Source organism: Arthroderma uncinatum, assembly GCF_011692745.1.
Source record: "Arthroderma uncinatum strain CBS 119779 chromosome Unknown scaffold3, whole genome shotgun sequence".
Lineage (NCBI taxonomy): Eukaryota > Fungi > Ascomycota > Eurotiomycetes > Onygenales > Arthrodermataceae > Arthroderma > Arthroderma uncinatum.
In genome coordinates, this window is record NW_022983865.1 from 4,910,517 (window position 1) to 4,933,233 (window position 22,717).

Genomic DNA, 22,717 nt, shown 5'->3' on the forward strand with positions numbered 1-22,717 from the left:
ATTCCCCAAGTCTCAGCAATTCGGGGTTTCTCTTCCAGTTTTCGCTTTTTGCTTTTCACTTTTCGGCAATTCGCTGCTGGCGTTTGCACTATCCAACTCTGATTCCTATCGCGTAATGGAACGATGCCTTAGAGAGGGGGTTGGGCAGCAAGCAGGCACGGACGGGAAAGCCGCAATCTTGCTTCCTTAGTTTGCTTTTTTTCTCTCTCTCTCTTCTCTCCTTTTTCTTCCGTTCATATTCTTTGGCTTTCTCCTCTCTTCTCTGGCGAAGAAGCTTAAAAACGAGTCCAAAGCCTCCCTCCCTGGATTCTTTAGGCTTTGGCCGCCAGGTGCGCCTCCAAGTAGCCTGTTAGGCACATGTCTCGTCTTGACTGCATGGTTGGTAGTTAGCAGAGATAGTTGCTATTTAGATGGATAGATACACGGTCAACCTCTTACAGGGCTCCTGGCATGTTGCGGTTCGGTTTTTACTTTCGCGTCGTATAGCTCGATGCGGGCAAAGTGGGCTCTTGTATCTCACGCTGCAAGAGGAGCTGTCTCATCCCTTTCACGCTCGCATATTGGCGCGAACGGTATCCGTAGCGTTGTATCTTGGGTTTATCTTGGACGTTTCTTCACCTTGAAGTCCCGAGTCGTGATGCCGGCAGGTCACGAGACGCCCTCTTCCTCCCAGCTTTCCAGCATCAAACGTCCACGGCCTGCGCCAGCATCACGACTCGACTCTGCAGGGCTGGCAGACTTTACCCGGAGCTCACGACTCATCCAGGAACATGCGGGAGGCGAGGGACGGGAGACGGAGACGCGGGAGACGCGAGGACAGGGGCCGGCATGCACATCCTGCAAGATAGCAGGTCATCAGGTCATCGCGCATCGGTCATCGGTCATCGGTCATCAGGTCGAACGCTCTCTCGTTTCGTGCGAGATGTGATGGCAGCCGGTGTCGTGGTCGATACAGTCGAGCAGTCGGCAGTCAATGTTGACCGGCGATGTCTTCATACCGTCGATATACGATCCAGTTTCCAGACAAGATAGATCTATACAAAGATATGCCTCAACCATGCCGATATCATACCAGTCAATGATTCAGGTCAATGGTTATACCGGGTCAATGGTATATCAGGTTATTGATTATATCAGTCATGGCGTATCAGTCAATGGTATATTATATCAATGACAAGATGTAACCGGTCTACTCCTTCTACGCATCGTGAACGCGCCTGCTGGATCTTTACGCCTTTTTTTACATCTGATGTTTACGCAGACGAAAAGGAAGCCGAGATGGAATGGCCTGGTTGCCCCTTCTGGCCATGGACTTGCTCTGCTCTCCGGGCTATAACATAAACATTGGGCCAATTCTTCTCCAAGAACGCGATATCAGAGTGCATAATGCATACGCTTTTATCTTCTATATTGCATACTCGCTACGTTTCATCTGAAATACTACGTGTATTTTATGAGAATATTGTCAGCCATCAGCTTGAGACAAAATGCTTTCTAGAAACTCGAGCACCAATAAGAGAGTTAGGAGGTCGAAATCCTCAGTCTCCGTTCAGTCTCGTCGCCCGGCAGCCCCAGCCGAAGCCTTTAATGCGGAGCTGGCGCAGCTACAGGCATTAGCAGCAGCATCCCTCGCTATGCGGCGTCACGGTAATCGTCCTTCGTCGTCTTCATCGACTGCAAAGGGATCACGCGAGCAGTCATGCAGCGTTGATGGCGGTCGTCGACAACGTACACACCAATCGTCGATGCAAGAAAGCATCCTATCCGGGGACACAGGAAGCGATAGCTATAGCCAGCCAGCCCAAGTTGCTGAGACAGTCAAACAAGAAGAACACCCCTCCATGGCCGAGAAAGCTAAGGATGAGCAGCATCAGCCTAACACGAGCTCCGCCAATGATGAAGCAGTCTCGTCGCAACCATCGTCCTATCGGAGGCTTCGGAAATCAAAATCCATGTTTTCCACGCATCGGCTCTCGAGTTCCAATGAATCAAGACGCTCCCCTCAGAGGAACGGTAACCGAAGTACCAGCTCGGGCACTGGCCGTTTATCCCGTCGCACCCTTCGGAGGTCCCTGTCATTTTTCAGGGGCGGTAGCGAATCAACTCCAGTCCCAGAACGTCAGGCGAAACCTCCGGATATCCCGATTGAACTAGCTAGAGAGCAGTTTAGGAAGAGCTTAGAGCAAAAGCGAATCGCGAATGTGTCCGATTCAGCTGTCGGGCGCAAGCCACGACCAGACCCAAAGCCTTTCAAGAAATCTATGAGGTCGAATGGAGCGAATGCCAGGTCCACCCCCTCAGCCTACACGCCTAATGATACCCATCGTGGACCCAAAGGACGTTTGTTTTCGTTTTCTATCAAAAATAGCCTCCGCCGAATTTTCGGAAGGCGGTCATCGGGTACCAATGGGGGGTCATCAGAGCAGATTGACACCCAACACCACCTCGATTCTGGCGATATCGGCTCATCTGAAGACTCTATCTCCTTTGAGGGCTCCTCCGATTACGCTAGCTATCGCGACCAGCTATCTTCGCGAAGTGTAGCCAATGCAGCCCCTAGCGTCCGGTCAATGAAGAGCAGTTCTAGTATGGCCACGTCAAATTCTCGCGTGACAAGTTGGACAGACTCGACAGCTGCGAACACGATAACCATGAAACAGCCTCCTCCGATGGCTCGACAAGGGCTGGACATCATTCGTGAAGATAGTGATGCGTACACACCCACACCCTCACCCGGCCGTCACCGCCATGATGGATACTCCATTTTCCGGCAACCTCGGGATAATACTGTTGATATTGATAGCCAGCGAATGTTTTCTGCGCTTATGCGAAATATCGATGAGGTTAAGAATAAGGGAATGGATAAATCGACTTCACCCCTGAAACACAAGGCCAAGTCAGTCCGGGAGGCGTCAGCGAACTGTTCGCCCTTGACAATTCGGGCAGTCAAACAGTCACCGGGTGCATCGCCCATACGGTATTCAAAGCATCCCACAAGGGGTTCCCCGAGTGCCCGGAGCCAATTTTCTGTGAGGTCTAATCGCACTGTTCGATTAACGCCGCAGGAAATTGCACGGAACAACGAAATGATTTCCCGACGACAGTCAGAACAAACTCTTCGTGGACTCGTGGCCAATGATGAATTGGGTATGCCTGATTCTCGGATAGAGGTAACAAATGAGGTATTACAATATGAAGATGAACGACTAGGGATTCGAGATGACACAGGCAGTGTGATCATTACTAGAGCCACTGGCAATCCTAATCCACCAATGTCCCCAAGCGTCTACTCTAGGACGACAGGCGTGATGTCTCCGGACCAAAGCCAGACTAATTTTGATGTATCAGATTCTGATGATGAGGGAGGAACTGTTACAATATTTGACAGCCACCGTCTACCCTATCGCCCCAGAACACTTGAAGGCCCCAGGCGCCCCAGTCAAGCCATCCGAGGAAGTAGTACTGATTGGAAAACATGGATGAATTCCCAGATGGACTTAATTGATGCCGCAGCCCGCTCGACCAGTTTAGGCAAGCCTTCATATACCATTTCTGGCCACTATCGAGAAAATGCACAAATTGATGATCTTGATCATCAAGAACCCGAGCAATCTCCATTACCTCGAAGTAAACTTGCACTCACTGAATTATCCAGTTCCCAAACCGGAAGCCAGGCTAGGCCAGGGGAAGATAAACACAAGCTAGATCCGACAGAACCGTTATCTAATTCAAAGAATAATTTCTCACGGCCGCTGCGCTGCTCGCCAAGTGGTACTCTGTCAGCAGGTAGTACAGTTGTGCGGAAGCCGACTATGAATACGCCCACTGTCCACCAGGCCTGTACTCCAATTCTATGCGATAGCGAAATGAGCCCGTCGCCTTTATCTATTCGTGCCAGAAGCGTCTCAAGGACGCCAACGTCGGCATCTATATCCCCCCTTTTGTATAATAAAACAAGGCCTGCCGAAGCTACTGCCGCTTCAGAAGGCTCCCCAACTTCCAGAGTCAACCACTCCTTCCGAGGTCGATATGGGAAGTCAGCCTCACCATTATACCACAGTGATAGCAAGCAGCTACTTCAGGAAATCCAGTTCAACTCCGTGCGCCCCCGACGCGAACCAGCGAGTATCACCAAAGAGAACAAAAGGGGTTCTAGCTCATACCGTCAAGCTGACCGACCTAATTATGCATCGAAACTCAACGGCCTTCATAGTACGATTAGCACTAAACGAATGGTGGATATATTTTTGAGTGAGCGAAGTCAGGCGACGGGTAGAGGAGATTCAGTAGAAGGAACCCCTGAACCTGTGTTTCTTTGAGGTTATAAAACGGGCTGGTTCTGCCCACCTTTTCAATGTGTTCTCCTCAAGTGTTTGGCTTGTGGTTTGGAATATTTTAGTGTATGTTGGGGCTTCGAGGCATTGAGTTATCTTTGCTTGAGTACATGATACCTATACATAGAATAATCAATTATTGTTAAGCATCGGCTATCTTCATTTTCAACGCTTGTACCAGAGACATAATGTAGTGGATAATGCTATCTTAGTCTGCCTTTCAAACCATCTTCGCCAGTCTATCAGCCGTTGAAACGGGTACTCAGAATCTATACTGTGAATATGGTCTTTAGCTACGACGATGTTCAAAACCAAATAGCTAGGGGTTTTCACAGCTCAAATGTGCGATTCATACTCTAACAAGCCTGGCCTCTTCTCCAGGATGGCCGACTGCGGTCGCACTATTTTTTTCACGTTACATTTCACTCTTCGCAAATTCACACTACGTGTGACGAAGGAATGAGAGGCCGCCCCAACGGTATTTAAAAGTGAGACAAAGACAAGACCTTGCTGAGAAGGAATAATGTGCAGAAATCTAACGTCAGATGTATTAGACTAGCATGAATAACGAATGGTGGGATTTTATAATATTGTAAAGAGCAGGAAGGCGAATCGACATGAAGCACAAGTACACAAATTTATAGGGCGTAGCAAGTAGATACTTAAAATGAAGGGAAAACAAGGCGAACAACGATAATGTTCCTGCTATTCATTTTAGTATTATTTTGGTTTTGCTCATGAGCAATAATTGGCTGGGAAACTACCCCTGACGCCGCGCAATTCTCCCTGCCACCAGTCATCGGTACTGTCAGTCTTCTTGATGACGCGGATACGATCCCCTTCCTTGAATACAAGGTCACCCGCCCCCTGCCCACCAAAGTCATAGAGTGCAGTAACGAATTGGATCTGGCTGGCGGATGGTGTGCGTGGTGGTGGCGGAGGGGGAGGTTTTTTCTTTGCAGCAGCTGCGGCTGCAAGCGAGGCTACTCCAGCCATGGCCGAGGTGGCTGTGGCCTGGGCTGGTTTCGTCGCGGTGGGTATGGGAGGAATAAAGTGGGGAGAATTATGGGGAGCAGTGGGAGCTGAAGCAACATGGTGGAGAGTATTATTAAGGAACTCGTGTGTTGAGGCGGGAGAGTGATGCGTTGAAGCTGGAGAGTGGTGCTGATCTGGAGCTGGAGCATCAAGCTGTGATGAAGATGCATATCGATTGATTCGAGGTTTGGCATCTAATGACGGAGTAGACGGTAGGCGAGAAATGGATTTCGGAGAAGTAGATGGTTTGCGCGAGCTGCTGCCAGCACCGATAACTGCACGACCATTTGACAGTGTGTGGTTACCGTTCTTGTGGTCGCCAGATGTTCGAGGTTGGCGGGCAGTCTTGCCGCCGGCAACACAGTTGAATGTCTCTATTTCACGCTGTACATTGATAAAGTTCTCGTCAAATGTCCTAATAATATCCTCCATTGGCGGTGGAGGCGAGGGGAGCTGCTGCTCTTCACAGTAGGTGTGGAGTGTAGTGTAGTAAAGGGCAAGCAAGGTGTTCTGAATCTCGATCTGTGCGCCTAGGAGATGTGGGAGGATAGAGAACGTTGCCGTTATCAGCCCTGGGAGAATGGATCGAAGGTGATCGTCTGCTGCATTATAATCCTATATCAAGTTAGATGCCGAATATTATAAAGGGGAAGAATGGTGCTTACATCTGTAGCCTTGGTTAAATCCATCTCAGCTTTTGACAATGCAGCATTATCCCTATCAGAGCGTTTCGTCTTCTTTCTTCCAGAATCCACTCGGCTTTGGTATCTTTCGAAATCCAGCTACAGAATAACCGGTCAGCTTGCTCATGTTCTCTTCGGATATCACCACCAGCTGGTATCGTGGCCATGTCAAAGCAAACCTTTTTATCATCTCGTTTCTTTATAACTTTTTTCAACGGCTGGAGATAATCTCTCGCATCCATAGCTGGTCGAATTATTCGGTCATCGACAGCACTCACTTCCGCGACCAGGTCTGCCTTTAGCGAGTCATATTCTTCTCTCAATCGAACTACTCGATGTAGTGTGTGTTCAGGGACCTCCGCAGGAGTATGATCCGCCGATGGCTCCGATGCGCCAATGATGGGATTATATAGCTGCTCGAATTCTAGGACAAGCCGAGCCTGGTATGTGAAGATGGCTGACCATGCGTCGCGCCATGCCTTACTCGATTCAATGATCTAACGTGTCCAGAACGGTGGTGTCAGTGACCAGCTCGAGCAGAGATATCAGGATAAAGGGAGGCAAACTAGGCCGAAAATACCTTCTGCAGCAGTTTATCGGCGTCGTCGAAATCTTTAAGCAGAACCGAGACCTGGCTCTCGTCCGCCGAACGTTTCATAAACTTCCCAAACTGGCGATTTATGTTGAGCATGGTGGCGGTTTGCGATAGGCGGGCATCGGCTGGTGTCTGTAGCGGGCAGCAAGGGCAGAGCTTCGCCGTTACCTCCTGCCTGGATAGCTTCTGGCCGGGTCGATGGAATCGGTTGGATGGCTGCTGTCAGGTACTAATTGAGATCAGGCAGAGCTCTCAGAAGCGAGAAGAGCTTGCTTGCGGAGGAGAGGATAAATTAATTTGAAGGTCGATATTAACGAAGCATGGGCGCGGCGGGGTCCACCATGCCAAAGGCTCCAGTTGCAGAGCCACTCAGCGTTCCACCATGCGTATATACGTGAGCTATACGCTGGGCCGGCGAAAAGCAGGGAGGAGGATAGAGCGTAGGGTGTAAGTATGTAAGAGCATGGAAACCGGCTGCGTCACAGAGTCAAGAGTCGAGTGATCCTTGTTGTTTCATCAACTTCTGCGCCCTCTGTGCAACTTTTTTTTTTTTGGATTTCAAGCAGCAAGCAAGGTCAGTAATACATATGTATGAGTGGCACACCCAGCAATGTTCCCCCAGATGTATCGATCGTCACCATCGAGCGATTACGTCGTGTATACTTTCTCTACCCTGAGCCTAAGCAAATGCCAAGTGGTGGAGTTCCGTTCTGTAGCTCAATCGTGTTTCCCTGTTGCATTTTGCTATACTCAACTATGGCTTTTGCGAGGGTTGAAGAGGCGATGCTGTCTGTGTCTGATACTCCGTACCTTATTATCTAAATAACAGGGCGCCAGGAGCGGTTATTAGCATCTAATTCAAACGTAATTAAAGAGCAAGAGTACTCCATGTCGAGCCTAGGCCTCAGCACCCCCTGTGGTACTATGTATAGCGATATGCCTATCTCCAGGACCATACGCGGCCAACGCTAGACGCCGCAATTGCTGACGTTTCCAACCTGTTGGACTGTGGGTAAAGAAGACGATACCTTAATTGGCCACGGCAAAGAGGTATGTCCCTTTCCTCGGTCAGGTTTCTTCGCCTTTCTCGGGCCCTTTTGCTCTCCGGCGTATAGTTATCCTCTTCCAACGGGCTGAACTCTATCATACAGGGGTTCGTGTATGGCGAGCAAACGCCTGAGATGGGTGACAGCCGACGAAAGACCAATCAGGCTATCTTTCCCGGTCTGCAATCTGTCTCCTGGATGGAAAATACTCCAGATGCTTGCGATATTCACCCATTTACAACCTGTGAAGTAGCGATTTCCTTCTTGGGCGAGGGAAAGTAAAGCTGAGTCAGCATCTTTATCGATAATGACTAAGCAAGTCACGCGTCGACGCGTTGGCCCAAAGAGGAAAGTCTCGATGTCGAACTTTTGTATCTTCTTCTTATTCATGTCGAGCAGAGCACTGGAAGCCGGGGGGAACGTTGAGAAGAAGGAGACGAAGACATGGTATTAGGCGCCGATACTAAGCCATGGCTTCACAGAGAGCGTCCCTCTCGGTCCCGCCAACGCAGAATACCGCACCCGTGATCAAGTTTCAATGCCTCTTCACCCACGATATCAAGCGGAAGGCCAAGAGGTGGCAGGATGGATTTCTGCGATTCCATACCTTCAACAAGCGGGTGATGGTCTATGATTCCTCGGGGAATTTGGTCGGCGATCTACATTGGCGAGACCGCGATATGTTGCAGGATGGAGACGAGTTTGAATTGGAGAGGGGCGTCATGGTCCAGGCGGGCGAACAGCTTGAGAGTACAGTGACTGACCTGACGGGGCTGCTAGATAAACGGAAACCGTCACCCAAAAAGCCGAGCCAGACTCAGACCTACCAGAGCAGCAGCAATAACGAACGAACAAATGATTTTAGAACACCTTATCCGTCAAGCGGGAGGCTCAAATCGCTGAACGAAGTTTTGGGGATAAAGAAGAACACACCCGCAGCGAGGGTGGTGAGATCCCCGTACGAGGAGCGGGCAAGGATGAATCAGAGTATGCGAGCATCCGACGGGATAGAGAGACCGACCAAGAAGCGAAAACCCTCTCCTGTATGCGATCTAGAGGAGTCACGGCCGCCGTCGCCATCAGTGTCACCACCACCACCACCACCACCAGGACCAGCAAGACGATCACCACCGCCAGAACGAGGCATCTTTAAGGCTACCCGAACCCCCAGAGAAGGTCCTCCTAACGATACCCACCAGAGGACCACACACCCTCCAGTCCGGACATCAGGCGGTGTTAAAGATTTGTGTGACAAGACCTCAAATCCACGACAATCCAACTTTGCATCCGCCTCAAATGCCTCATTCCGTCCTGCGAGTACGGTCGAAGTCGAACCCACCCCCTCAAAGGATCGACGAAAAAAGTCTAGTAGTAAAACATCATCTAATCAACAATCTCTTACTACCATGTTTGGAAATCTGCCAACAACGACTCTTGAGGTCGCTCCTAGGCAGCCTCGCAAGAAACTTATATTTGTGGATAGGCTTGCTGAACAAGAAGCCAAATCAATAGAAAAACGAAAAGCGGCTGAAAATGCAACTCTGACAGCCGACTTATCCAGGAGACCAGATAAACCCAAGCCATCATCCGCCTTGACGCCTAGAGATAAAAATATAAACTCATACCAGTCTACCGCACAATTTCTTAAAGACGATGACAACGATAGCGAGGCCCCTCATGCCTCGCCACAAAAGTCAACGAACTTATTGGGGTTTTTTAAGCCAGCTACAGTCGCTGCTCGACAAAGTGATGGTCAGCACAACGAGGGCGATGCTACTATGAGGGAGTCAAAGTGCCCTACGCCTAAACGGAATTCTACGGTCATCCAGCGGAGTCTCTCAGCTACCGACCCAATCATTCAGGAAACCTCGGAGTCCGCTCCAGTCCCGGAGGAGACCACACTCCAGGCTGGGCCTAGTGAAGATCACCCACGAACATTACAGTCTGAGAGGAATGCACCCCCTGAGAGGTCAGTTTTGGATCCATCCGCCTTAAAACCACCTCAGCCTGTGGTTAAGAAACGGAGTGTCCAAACAAAATTTTTTCCAGACAGAATAATCCCACCGCCCGTGGATGAACCAGAAGAGGAAGTCGAACAAGGGCCATGGACCACAGAGGCACTTGATTTATTCGACTGGTGGCCTCCAGGTCGACCGAAGCCAGCGGCCGTCAGCGTACCCTGATGGATTATTATTGCCGGGGCGGGTTCCAATACTTATATCCCACTCTATCAAGTGGAGTTTAGTTGCATCTCTAGGGAGACCATATATTTTATGATTTACGACAACATAGTTACTATTTCTATTTAGAGCCTTGGACCGTATATATATATATTATCATATATCCGTGTACAATACCAGTTCACCCTTTATTTTCATAAGACGAGCATTTAAATCCCCAGTACATACTCTCACTCCCGCTTGACCAGAGTTCCGGAGACATAAGGCAGAGGGCCCGAGGCGAACAGCGTCTCTAGGTCAACACTCCCCCATCCACCATCGACATCTGCGACCGCTCGAAGTGTACGCTCGGTATCTCTGTCCAAATTGCAACCGGCCATGAAAAAATTCCAGCCACAAAGCCCATATATCGCCTGCACAAATCTCGCAATCGTGCTTCCTTTAGGTGTAGTCCAGGGATTCACCACATGTTCAACGACCAACATCTTCCCACCTGGCTTAAGCAAGTCGTAGAGCCCCTTCACCGTCTTCTCAGGCTCAGGCACCGAGCACAGGACTCGGACGCAAACAATAGAATCGAATATTCCTTTGCCTTCGTTATTCGCGTCATCGAGTGCGCCAGCCTTCTTGAGCGCTGGAAGTAGAGATTCCGGCTGAGCTCCGCAGTGCAGGATTTGATATTTTGATGCTAACCCACATGACTCGACCTTTTTGTGAAGATCTTTATGTAGCCCTAGACATGGCTCTGCGCCGTACATCACACGGAGATCCGGATTGGTGAAAAGTGGCGTTTGGGTTCCTGTTCCCGGACCAAGATCGAGAACCACTCCATCAGCCCGCGCGAGGAGTGGTGGTACCAGGGCATTTGACGCAACCGGCACTGGCGCAGGAGCTGATGGATCTGGTGTATCGCGAGCGCCTGGGACAGTTTAGTTAAGAGTCAAACAGACCAAAGATACATCATCTATATCTACGGACCAGCAGGGCCGTGATGTAGATAGTAAACAGTATTGAATAAGAGCACAATGAACCTACCAGAAAATTTGATCCAGAACCTAGAGAAGGCTTCTTCCTTGATCTCCTGAAGTTTGAATATAGGTGCAAGTGGTTGGCCACGGAACATGTACTCAAACATAACGGAAAAGAAACCTTTTAACAGAGTATTAGACCGAGTATAAAACATATCTCTCTCCTGTCTCTGAAGTTATCAATTATCTTTTTCATGGAAACTTACTGTAGGTAGCAGCTACTCCGATATACCCTGGCTCAGCGAGCTCTGATATGCGTTCCCCAAACGTAGGAAACGACATGGTGGCGGTAACAATATACTAGACCGGGACCTGGTTGAACGACTGGAGGATATGAGGAACTTATATGAGTGCAATGCCAGAGAGGAGAAATGAAGAAACACGCCCTTGCTACTTGTTCTCGTGTTCCCAGCTTGCTTTTATATGTGGGGGATCTATGCAAGGTTTCGGGTACTCGGTCACCCTTTTCCTTCGATCCCCGGTTTCTGGGCCGCATCCCGTTTAAGCTGCATGGTGAATGGTATCATAACCGAGGGAGAATGCTTTGAAGGCAACGCTATGTTGCTCATTTGCTATTTATACACTATGACATACGTTCATATATACTGGAGGTGGCGTATACTTGGAGTGCGATCAAGGGGCTGGAGCAATCTATAGACTATGGCAACTAGCACAAGGTTCCGCAAAGGAAAAAAAGAGCTTTCATTTACATGCGGATTGCCGCATTTTTAACTAATGCTTGGAAGAAACACACAAAAGGAAGCAGAACCAGAGAGATAGGTATGATGGGTGAGAGAAGAAGATGTTGGGGGGGAATGAGATATCGAAATAATGCAGAGGACAAGGAGAAAGATTAGTAGTTATAACAATCCATCTGAAAAAGCCAGACGGAAAGCATGCAAATGAAAGCAGGTGACCAGATAAATAGGCCAATTTGACATATGAAAAAAGTGCAAAAAACGATTAACATAGTAGTGGCAGTAAGAATCCGAAAAAAGAAAGAGAAGTATTCACAACTGCGCATCCGAATATTTGACGCAGGAAGAGGTGAGGTGCGAGTGCCAAACGACTGAACAAGAGGTAGGTGATAAAATGGTAGGATTCCCCCAAATTTGTGGTTCCAGAAGAGAAAATAGTACGGGTACCCAAGAAGAGCGGCGCTCACGACCAGGCACCCGGGCTCCATCCTCCAGGGGGGGAGATTTGAAAAGTGTCAACAAGGTAGGAGCCAAAGTAAAACATGAGAACGAATGAAAATGACTGAGAAAGCAGACATGATAGGAGTATTACAAATTTACTGTAGAGTGAAGATGTGGCAGAACAGCCAGGCACGTCATAAATGAAGACCAATCAAGGAAATTCGTAATGGGTGGACAATCACCTCAGTTTGGCACTTTTGCTTTTTTGTGCTCCGTGTTAATAGGAGACAACAGTGGGTATCAACCTGCAAAGTCGTTCTATGGGGCATAGGTTGCGGATAAATGCAGCCTAAGAGTGAGAGTGATTGCTTAGTCTAGAGTTGACGAAACGGCTAGTTCTTGAAAGCGAGCCAACATCATGTTTGCCTAAGATAAAAAAGTTAGTACACTAATCGCACAATATAAGATAGGTGGGGGAAAGAATAAAGGCTCACCATCACAGCAAGCGCGGACATTCTCTATCCTATCAGCTTCTCTTTCTTGTCTATCTAGGATCCGTCTTAGGTCTTCGGCGCTATCCTCATTTGTATCATCCACACTTCCCCTCTTACTGCCGTACCGGCTTCGGCGGCTGGAGAACGTCCCCATCATCCCTGAACTTTTGAATATACTGCTTAGTCTGGAAACAGACCCTTGTCGGCTCTGTTCAGCCTTTAGCGTTTGGTCTGGCGGTCGGCCTGAGAGCGAGGGGGATTCATGGCCTGGAGTAATGTCATACTGGCGAGGCATGCCCCGTGCAGTTCGACTATTGTGGGACGCAGCGGATCGTCGGGAGTGGTCAGTCATGCGAGATGTCCTGCCATTCAGGGAGGGATTGAAGTCATGCGTAACATCTTCTGGCGTCCCGTTAAGTGCCAATTCTCCATCTTCATCGTTGGCGCGCAGAAGGAGATATGAAAGTGCATTGAACCACGTTTCATGGCGCTGGCTAGTGGCAGCAGTAAACCTCATCGTTCTACCTGGTGTGACAACTTCCAAACTCTTACGGTGGAGACCAGGAGGGTATGGGTTATCATCAGTGACCACTCGGACGGCTTCGATGGCGACACTCTTGGCCATCAGTTGAGCTTTACTAGCGGTCTGTGGGCTCTGAGAACTCCAGTACAAGGTGCGGGTGAACGGATGGACCCAGAAGTACCGTCTGTGTCGCGTTTGGGAAAAGTCCGGTCGCCCTGCCTTGCGTGTATATTTCCATAGGAACTCGCCAATCATTGTCTGCGTGATGGCTTGGATCATGCGAGGATCTGTTCCGGGCTCGAAGCCACCATACTCCGATCTTGATAAATTGAATCGATCGTCAAGTTCAGATACAAAGGATGAGATTGACGATCGCCGGGACGCGATACTACCATGCCTGAGTCTAGTTTTCGATGAGGCACCGTTACTGCCCTGAACAGCAGCAGTTCCAGCTTGTTCGCTAGGTGTCCTGGGTCGGGAGTGGGCGCCAGGTCGATACGCGGAAGCAGGGGCGATTGGAGGTCCCATAATTCCGGTTGGGCTCTCAGTTGATACCCTTTGGGCAGCGGCAGCAATTGCTTGCTTATGATCAGGTGGCAGAGGAGGGTGGGCCATTGCGCTACGTCTCGCGCTTCCTGCGCTTCCAGGTCTTCTGGTGGCAGCGCTGGGAAGGAGGAAGTTCTCGTTAACTCCGGATGGTTGAGCTTTCGCCCTGGGAGTCGCCAAGATAGACTCTTCTGGTGAGCCAGGCAGGGGCGTAATTGCTATCTTCGATTCTGGCGTTTGCGGTGGTGCCGCGAAACGTCTTACGGAGAGGAGAGAATCGATCTGTTGGCTGGTCAAGATAGTTTGAGCGGCATTCTCTGCAACACTAACTGGCACAACCGGTGGCGGCGATGGTTCGGATCTCATCATGTCCGTATCCTCTGCATCGTACTTGGACGGCATCATTTCACGCGGAGATTCTAGAACTGAGAAAGCATCACCATCGCTATCATGGACAGCGGTTCTAGGTCTCCTTGGAGATGGGTCGGTTGAATGGACATCATCCGAGTTAGCAAATAGCGCAGTCACTGGTGGGATAACCGTGTGAACAACGGGCTCTGGCGCAATGGGCGTAGTGGATTCAGCATATATCGAGGACATCTCAAGTTGTATCGACGGCTTCACAACAACGGGCTGTGCGGGAGGAGAGATGGGCGGTGTATCGATAGTCTGAATAGACGATGCAATATATTTGGGGGGTGTGAAAGGGGGTAACGGAAGAGTAGTCACGATCGGTTGTGGGGTGACGGGGCGGGATTGCTCGAATGTCACACCGGAGAAGGCGAGGTGCATTGAACTTCGTCGCGGTTGTTCGACAATGGGTGCCGGAACTGGGATGGTTTCTTCGAACAGCATCGGTGAGAGCTCCAGCTTTACGGGTTCTGGGGTTGGTTCTGGTTCTGGGTCTGAGGTCGAAGAAAGGGGAATCGGAATGGGGACGGGTGCGATTATATCGCGGGACTTGTCCTCTTCGACGGGTGCAGCCACTGGGGGGGAGTCGAACATGACCATCATGTCACTTTGAACCATCTGCTGAGGCTTTGCAGGAACATATTGAGTAGCCATGTCTACCAGCGTAGACTTAGCCGGCTCAGTTGGTGGCGTATCAAACATGACTATCGCGTCACTTTGGGCCATAGACTGAGATTTCACCGGAGTGCATTGGGTGGCCATGTCTACTGACTTGACTGGCTCTGCTGGCAGCGAATCGAACACGATTATGGCATCGGTTTGAGCCAGTGAGGGACGCTCCGTGGGCGTATATTGGGTTGAGGTGTCTACAAGGACTGCAGAAGTCGTGGAGGTTGCCATATCCGCCGTTTCAGAAGCAAGAGTTTGTGTTGCTACAGTCTCGCATGCAGGCGCGGGAGCAGGCCATTGCTCGGTCATCATCGAGGAATCAACCATAATGATCCGTGGCGGTTGTTCAACCTGTTTATGTTGGATGAAGCTGAGATTGCGGATAGGCGTAGAATCCACTGAGGTGGTATTAGATTGCAGTGGGCTTCCGAATTCACCGTCACTTCCCAGGCCAGCTTCACCGAGCTCTGCGAAGAGACTTCGGCCGCCCTCAACTCTAGGCTTGGGACTATGCAGGCTTCCGGGGGAGGACGCCTCATAACCCATGCTGCCACCCGCCTGGATGGTCTCCTCGGACGACCTTGCGCGTCGTCCTCGCTGCATCTTGAGACGATAACGAGGCGGCTGCGATTGGACGGGAGTGTGTACTTCATCGTAACCGTAGTCGTCTTCGTCTGCTGAAGTGGACGCAGTACTCATAAACGAGGTGCGGTCACCGGCCTTTGCAGTTCGAATCGTGTATGGCTTTGCGCGTTGCACTGCTCCCTGTCGATCGGCGCGGCCTTCCGTCTCTGTAAGCTCATCACTGCTATCTGCCGCCATGTTTTCAGCGCCCGTTTGGAAATTTTCGCTCTCGGTAGCTGTCTCGGCTTCGTGCGCGGTTTCAAAGCCACCGTCTTCCGTCTCGTTTGCGGTCTGGTATGTGTCGCTCGCGCTGACCGAGCCAGAGCGAGGACGAGGACGAGGACGAGGGCGGGAGAACAGAGCCGAGCTCTGTCTTGCTTGCACGGCCTTGGTAGGACTGACTTCCATGACTTCTTCGTCTTCCCAATCTGGTTCATCGATTTCTATCTCCGTGACACCTCTCCTGCCGGCGCCAAGCATATCTGGGCGTGGTGGCTTTTTGAAGACCTCTGGCTTCGTCCTCTGGCGCTTCTGAGCGCTTCCCTGGGCGACGGCCTCGTTTCTGCGGGTTTCGAGGTCATCTCGAGCCTCTTGGAGCATGCGCTTGAGCTCAATCTTTTCGGTCTTTTCACGATGAATGTTGTTCTTGAGGTTCTGGATCATTCGGTGTGCGTGATGGAGAGAGCTCTTCAGCGTCTCCGATTCTAGATGGCCGTGGCGAGGCGTTGCCTTGTTGGGTGACGGCGGAGGAGAGTTATCCGGGGTGTCTTCGTTCTCGGCATTGTCGCCAGCATCCCGGTCGATGTCTCTGGCAGGCTCAGACTCATGTTGTCGGAGTTTGGCAGCTACGGCCTTTGCGAGCTCTTGGTTCTGGCCTACCAATTCGTCGACCTTCTTGCGGAGACTGTTACGTTCGGTGTCCCCAGCGGTCAGATTTCTTCGGAGGATGTGAAGTTCAGAGTCATGCGCCTTTTGGGCCGCAGAGTGTTCCTCTACCAGTTTCCCATTGGCCTGTTTGAGTTCGTCGAGCTCCCGCTGAACGCTGTTCTTCTTGGAGGTGAGCGCATTCAAATTGGAGGTCAACCGATTTTCGCGTGTAGCGGCCTCCTTGGCAGCCGCTAAAAGTTCATGGGACTGTGTTTCAAGTCTCCAATTCTCGTCCTTGTAGCGCTGTTCGCTCTCATCCAGGGAGCGGATACGCTGGGAGAACCCTTCGGCCTCGAGCTCTAGCCTAGACTTTTCGAGGTTCGTCTCGCGAAGGGCCTCGTCCCGCTCGGCGAGCAGGGCCTGGAGCTGGCGAACCTGGGTGAGCAGCGAGGTGCTGATCTCGGTAGCAAACTCAATGTCGTGTACACGGCTGGCAGGCTGGTTACGCTGTCTCCTCGAGGGAACGCTGACCTTTGAGGGCGAGTTGGTGGCCTGGCTGGAGAGGAAAGACGGGCTCGACGGGGTCTACTCGCGTTAGTAACGTATACATAGTAAGAGTTGTAGATTAGACCTACCCGACTGTCCAGGGGAGTGTCCTCTGGCGCGAGAAGCCTTGGCTTCGGGGCAAAGGTCGTCCTGGCGGACTCGCGCCCAATGTCGTTGTAGTCTTTCTCCAAGGCAAGCAGCCTCTGGCGCAGCTCGGGACCGATCTCGCCGTCTTCCTGCTGCTGCTCGACCTCTCTCAGCTTGTCGGCGAGGTCCTGCTGCTGCTGTACGAGAGCAGTGCCAAGCTTTGACGTCTCCTGTAGCCTGCGGTCGGTTTCAGCGAGATGAATCTCCAACGCCCGCTTGAGCTGCGATGGCGAGGACGAGTTCAGGGTGAGTAGCTGGTTGTCGAAGGATGAGTAGCGGTGCGGTTCCCGTTGGGCCTGGCTCGCTGCCAGCGGCGTGGCAACGAACGGGTCGTCCATGGCTGACGGTAGTTGTCGAGAGATGTCAGACGGGTAAAAGATGCTGTGTATGCGTGTGCCTTGTTAGGATTTCTCGGTATCTTCCACAGAGAAATCAGGCGTGCGACCTCATTCTCGCCAGCCTATCCGCGCGATGTCAAGTCGACGTCCAGTCCCAGTCGACAGTCCGGTCGACAGTCCGAGAACCAGATCTACCAGACAGAGAACGCAGAGACGAAGATGCAGAGACGAGAGATGCAGCAGATCGTTATCGAAGGAGAGCAGCCATGGGCCGGAGGCTGGTCTTCGGGGTCGCACTGAGGCCAAGGTGTGACGTGGGTTTGTTATTGATTTTCCCCGTACCGTATTTTTTTTCCTTCGCAGACACGCGTATCCGGACGCAGACAGGACACAATGGCGAGAGACGGCGCAGGGAGACGAAGAGTAGATATAACAAAAGAAAAATAGACAAAAGAGTGACTGATCTCGCGCTGCTTTGAGGCCGTGAAGAACGCAGCTCGCGGCGGTTTTTGGGCGGGGAGAAAGACGGAGAGAAAGGAGTTCGCGATGTTGTGATGCTGACTAAACATGAAACGTCCACCTTTTCACTCTCTTTCTCTTTGTATGTATCTATGTATGTATGTATGTATCTGCTTGCTTGCTATTACCGTTATTACTTATTTCTTTTCTTTTATTATATATTTATGTGATTGTTTCTTTTCCTTCCCGTTTGTTGACATGTCACGTGATATCAGATATGATTACTCAGCATGATATCAGATCGAGAAGAGAAGAAGAGAAGACAACTTCAAGACGGACAGACAGACAGATATAAGTGACAGAAGTGACAGAAGTGAGTGACAGACGGCGACAGAGATGGATGAGATAGTGCCGGCGTTCAAGAAACGGACGGCCAAGGCCAAGTCGAGCCTGCGCAAGAAGACAGCACCGCCAGCGTCCGACTCGGAAGACTTCACGTCCAGCGACGACGAGCAGGGCCACAGGATCAAGCGCAGACGGAAGAACGCCGGCGTGGGCGCCTCGTCCAAGACCGCTGCGCCGAAGCGAGAAGAGGACGAGAAGCCAGGAGCCACGGCCGAACGACGGGCGCTGCCCACCACCAACGACGCAACCAAGCAGTCGAACTGGTACGATGAAGACCTGAGCGAGAAGAACCTGCTGGGAAACACACGCACGCGCACGAAGCCTGAGGACGCTGAGCGGGCAGATGGCACGTACCGCGGCGCCTCGAGCTACCAGTCCTTCATCCAGAAGAACCCGGACGCACCCTCCAGGCAGGTTGGGCCCATGAAGCCCGCCGCAACCAACATCCGCACCATCACCGTCACCGACTTTGCCCCGGACGTGTGCAAGGACTACAAGCAGACAGGCTGTAAGTATTCTCTTCTCTATACTCAGTCTTAGTATATGATGCTAACGGCTCAGTTTGCGGATTCGGGGATAACTGCAAGTACCTCCACGCGCGAGAGGACTATAAAGCCGGTTGGGAGCTGGACCGGGACTGGGAGATACAGACAAAAGGCAAGAAGCTCGCCGGGCAGACGGTGGCTTCACGGCATGGCGGTGACGGGGAGGGAGAGGACGAGGACGAAGACGACGAGTTTCTGGAGAGCATACCCTTTGCGTGTATAATATGCAAGCAGCCGTACACGAGCCCGATCATCACCAAGTGCGGACATTACTTCTGCGAGGCGTGCGCGCTGAAGAGGTACCGGAAGAACCCGAACTGCGCGGCATGCGGCTCGTCGACGGGGGGAGTGTTTAATGTTGCAAAGAAGCTGGGGAAGCTGCTGGACAGGAAGCGGGAGCGGGCTAGGAAGAGGAGGGAGCAGGCCATCGAGGCCGGCGAGGAGGTCAGCGAGGATGACGATAATGACGAATAGATACCATGTACGATACTGAAGACCATCTCTAGACTGCATCTAGGTCTATCGTCTGGTCTATACGGAGTATATAATGACAGTCTGTAGTATTAGTATGTCATCATACATCTACCACTTCACCACTTCACTGCTCTACACTTCACTACTCTACAAGACCTGCTCTCAAGATGAAGGATGAGATCTGCATATCAAGAGCCTGAGCTCGTATAGAGATTAAGGTTAGGCTCCTTCGGCTAGCCAGGATGAAGGCATTGCTTGTTTCTACAGTACATATAGATACATATCATACGGAGTAGATAGATATACAGAGTAGAGAGACATATAGTAGATAGATATAGAGTAGACGGATATAGAGGAGACAGATATAGAGAGATATATATATAGATATAGATAAAGATAGGCATAGAGACATAAGACATAAGACATCGAGACAGGGGCATCAGGGGCAGATGCTTGATGCACTAGCAACCGCCTATGAGACGAAATACTCCGGCCTTAGTCAACTTACGAGGCGCGTCCGTCGCCGCAGTGGAGGCTTCAATCCAACATCTCCTCTTATTCTCCTCTTATTCCCTTCGATGGCAGTGTCTTGTCCTCTGCGATGTCTCCTTGTCTGACGCTGGCCAGCCTGCGGTGATCCTGGCCGGCTATACTCTCTACAGCCCCTGACCTCCAGCTCTCCTTCACGATGACCAAATGTCGGCTTCGTCATCTGCTCATCCTCACGGCCTCAGTCCTCGGCTGCGTCTGGTTCTTCCTCGGGGGCGAGCTCCGCGCCATCGCTGACCAGTACAACGTCCGCGACTATCTCAGAGACTCCTTCGACCCGGACAAGCGACCTGTCAAGCCTTCCCATGCCGTGGCGGTCGGCGACAAGGCCATCGTCATGGCCGCCCTGGAGGAGGAAAACACGCGCTGGGTCAAGGAGTACCTCCCAGAGTATGCCTGTCCCTGTCCCTATCCCATTTATAGACCTCTACTAACTGGAGCAGCTGGCAGCGGGCGATCTACACAGTCAACCCGTCGCAAAAGACGCTCCGGGACCCAAACCGCCTCTCGACCCCCGCCAACAAAGGCCATGAAGCCATGGCCTACCTCACATATGTGATAGAGCACTACGACGCTCTCCCTTCTGTCGTCGCCTTCCTGCACTCGCACCGCGCCGGCTTCCTCAAGGCCTGGCACGTCGACGCCCCGCTGCACGATAACGCGATCGCGATGCAGTCCCTGCAGACCGAATACGTCAGGCAGAACGGCTACGTGAACCTGCGATGTATGCGGAACCTGGGCTGCGCGTCGCCAGGCCGCCACCCGCTCATCACGCCCGAGGTATGGGGCCAGCTCTTCAACGGGACCGCGCAGCTCATCGAGGGCGCAGGCAAGGGTAAGGACATGCCCATGCCTATACCGAAGCTCGTGATGGCGGCCTGCTGTGCCCAGTTTGCCGTGTCGAGGGAGCAGATACGGTTGCGGCCGCTGGAAGACTATGTGCATTTCAGACAGTGGCTGTTCGATACGCGGCTGAACGATGCGTCCAGTGGTCGCGTATTCGAGTATCTGTGGCATATCATCTTCGGCAAGGAGGCTATCTAGTATGTTTACCTTCTCGTTCTTCTATATGCGTGGCTAATGTGTATACAGCTGTCCCGAGGAGGATGTCTGCTACTGCAAGGTCTACGGACGCTGCTAGCTTTCAATCATCATTTTGATTCTTATTATGACTGCCATTTAATTTACTGGTTAATCGTCTTGCGTTCTGCGTCTGCGTCTGTGTCTGCTTTCACCTTATTACTGGGATAGAATGAGGATAAAAGCTTATAGAGCCTGGTGAAAGAGTTATTATACCCCTCCGTGTATTACAGAGATCGTTATGTATATTGTTTAATAGAATAGTCGTGTTCAGGAATACTCGAGCCAATTCTTAACAACTTGCTGGCCGTTTTCCATGATTATAACTGATGATGACATGTCTTGAGATATACCAATTATTGCTATTCCCATGATGCGAGGGTGGAAGATGAGTGAGAGATACCATGGAGGTCACTCCCTTGTTGATAAATGGAGTAGCAGTCAACAGCCACAGTCCGGTCTTGACAGTCAAGGCTTGAATACACCTGTACAGCAACGGATGGAGTAGATCAACGAGCTACGTGCAATTAAGTACAGAATTGACAAACACAGGGCGAGGTCATCGAACGAGAGATATCATAGCCATGATGCATGGCAGCGTGTCTGCAGCCAGCAGTGTGTTACTAACTCGGCGAATGGCCATAAAAGCGAAATTAACCCAAATCTGTATTTCCTTTTCTTCCGAGCTTTTGACCTCTGAACAGATGAGATAATAAATGCCAGATGAGGGAGCGCTGACTGTACTTTGCATCGGGGACACATTCCTCGGTATTCGATTGCGACAGTCGAGCTCCATGGCATCAGCGAATAAACGACAATACGAGGCGATTATTGTAGTTTGACTGCGGTGATTCCCATTCTTAGGGCATCTTTATAGGCTGGCCAATGTCCTCGTTATTTCGTGCCGATCTGGTAGGCAGATGTTTGGTGCTCTTGGATGTCATAGCTGGTCGAGTGCGGTGATTTACCCTTGGTATATCCGGGCTCTGTAGCTGATATTTGTGGCCAACCTCTTCGGATGTATTCTGTTCATCCATTATGTTCTACGTATCGGTCCCAGCTATGCTTGCGGCTTCGCTCTGGCTGGGCGAACTGCCAATCTGTACCTAGTATAGGGTATATAGGTCGTTTTCTGTGCGCATCGTCTGAATATCCCCTTCTAGGCCCCTGCGTGTAGTCGACATAATGAAGTATAAGATCGAGATGAACATGTAGGTGGCCACGTCTCCGGTGAGTCGTTCCTGCGAAGAGTTATGTCTCGACGGATTTTTCGCTATAAAGGCTGATACATCATCTGTCCACTTGAGCGATTCGGTTTCTTTTGGCCTGTAAGGACCGTCCACTTAAATTCAAAGGTGTTAAGAGGTTTGAAGTTATCACCATCAAGCAGGCCCGTAAAATTCCAGCCATAATTTCTGTTACTACCGCAATTCATAAGCTGGGCCAGTTCAGCATTGTCGGCAGTCTCTAATACAGATATCACTAGGTACGTAGCTCACGTATGCGATGATGGTTGCTTTCAAGTCACTATGGACCGTGACCTCCGTGTTCTCTCCAAGGTGTTACCTCGATGTTCCAAGACCATATGGCTGTAGGAGGAAGTACCAAGCCCTAGGAGACAGGATGGTCAATCCATCGCCGTTCGAAGGTACGGGCAGCGGTTCTCGTAGTCCAGTTGGAGAAAGGAACAAGCTGCCATATACTCATCCACGACATGTTTCTCTGGTCGAGATGCACGCGTCGCCAGGTCTAGAGTGTCCACGTCTTCATCATCGCCGCAGATCGAAATATAGTTGGTCAACATAGCCTTGACATCGACTGGTGGCACCCTCAACTCTTCATTCTCTGCCGTAAGGGCTCCTCTGTAGACCCGTGAAAGACATATATTGTCAACGTCGCCGGAGTTTTTTTTCGAGGAGACATTCGCCTATATCGGCCTAAAACTTAGCGAAGCCTCAGGTACTTCCGTGGTGTCTGTCCAATTTTCAACACAAATTTCT

General features: G+C 51.0%; 7 protein-coding genes across 7 annotated transcripts; 4 read left to right on the top strand and 3 right to left on the bottom strand.

Moving 5' to 3' along the window:
* Positions 1 to 1,487: 1,487 nt before the first annotated feature.
* On the top strand, positions 1,488 to 3,040 carry GIQ15_05257 (uncharacterized protein; the record flags this gene model as incomplete). Its single annotated transcript, XM_033552674.1, has 2 exons — positions 1,488 to 2,896; positions 2,947 to 3,040. 2 exons carry the CDS (start codon positions 1,488 to 1,490, stop codon positions 3,038 to 3,040), a joined length of 1,503 nt encoding a protein of 500 aa, XP_033406404.1.
* A 2,029-nt stretch (positions 3,041 to 5,069) lies between these two features.
* Positions 5,070 to 6,743, bottom strand: GIQ15_05258 (SH3 domain signaling protein; the record flags this gene model as incomplete). Its single annotated transcript, XM_033552675.1, has 4 exons — positions 5,070 to 5,984; positions 6,035 to 6,151; positions 6,331 to 6,549; positions 6,633 to 6,743. 4 exons carry the CDS (start codon positions 6,741 to 6,743, stop codon positions 5,070 to 5,072), a joined length of 1,362 nt encoding a protein of 453 aa, XP_033406405.1.
* Positions 6,744 to 8,163: 1,420 nt separating this feature from the next.
* Positions 8,164 to 9,876, top strand: GIQ15_05259 (uncharacterized protein; the record flags this gene model as incomplete). The annotated part of the gene is made up of 1 exon (XM_033552676.1): positions 8,164 to 9,876. One exon carries the CDS (start codon positions 8,164 to 8,166, stop codon positions 9,874 to 9,876), a length of 1,713 nt encoding a protein of 570 aa, XP_033406406.1.
* A 227-nt stretch (positions 9,877 to 10,103) lies between these two features.
* On the bottom strand, positions 10,104 to 11,183 carry GIQ15_05260 (phospholipid methyltransferase; the record flags this gene model as incomplete). The annotated part of the gene is made up of 3 exons (XM_033552677.1): positions 10,104 to 10,792; positions 10,909 to 11,022; positions 11,108 to 11,183. The coding sequence occupies 3 exons, from the start codon at positions 11,181 to 11,183 to the stop codon at positions 10,104 to 10,106; spliced, it is 879 nt and encodes a 292-aa protein (XP_033406407.1).
* Positions 11,184 to 12,647: 1,464 nt separating this feature from the next.
* On the bottom strand, positions 12,648 to 17,205 carry GIQ15_05261 (anucleate primary sterigmata protein A; the record flags this gene model as incomplete). Its single annotated transcript, XM_033552678.1, has 3 exons — positions 12,648 to 12,693; positions 12,732 to 16,759; positions 16,810 to 17,205. 3 exons carry the CDS (start codon positions 17,203 to 17,205, stop codon positions 12,648 to 12,650), a joined length of 4,470 nt encoding a protein of 1,489 aa, XP_033406408.1.
* Positions 17,206 to 18,060: 855 nt separating this feature from the next.
* On the top strand, positions 18,061 to 19,088 carry GIQ15_05262 (pre-mRNA-splicing factor cwc24; the record flags this gene model as incomplete). Its single annotated transcript, XM_033552679.1, has 2 exons — positions 18,061 to 18,577; positions 18,631 to 19,088. 2 exons carry the CDS (start codon positions 18,061 to 18,063, stop codon positions 19,086 to 19,088), a joined length of 975 nt encoding a protein of 324 aa, XP_033406409.1.
* Positions 19,089 to 19,776: 688 nt separating this feature from the next.
* Positions 19,777 to 20,778, top strand: GIQ15_05263 (uncharacterized protein; the record flags this gene model as incomplete). The annotated part of the gene is made up of 3 exons (XM_033552680.1): positions 19,777 to 20,027; positions 20,081 to 20,680; positions 20,730 to 20,778. 3 exons carry the CDS (start codon positions 19,777 to 19,779, stop codon positions 20,776 to 20,778), a joined length of 900 nt encoding a protein of 299 aa, XP_033406410.1.
* Positions 20,779 to 22,717: the final 1,939 nt, after the last annotated feature.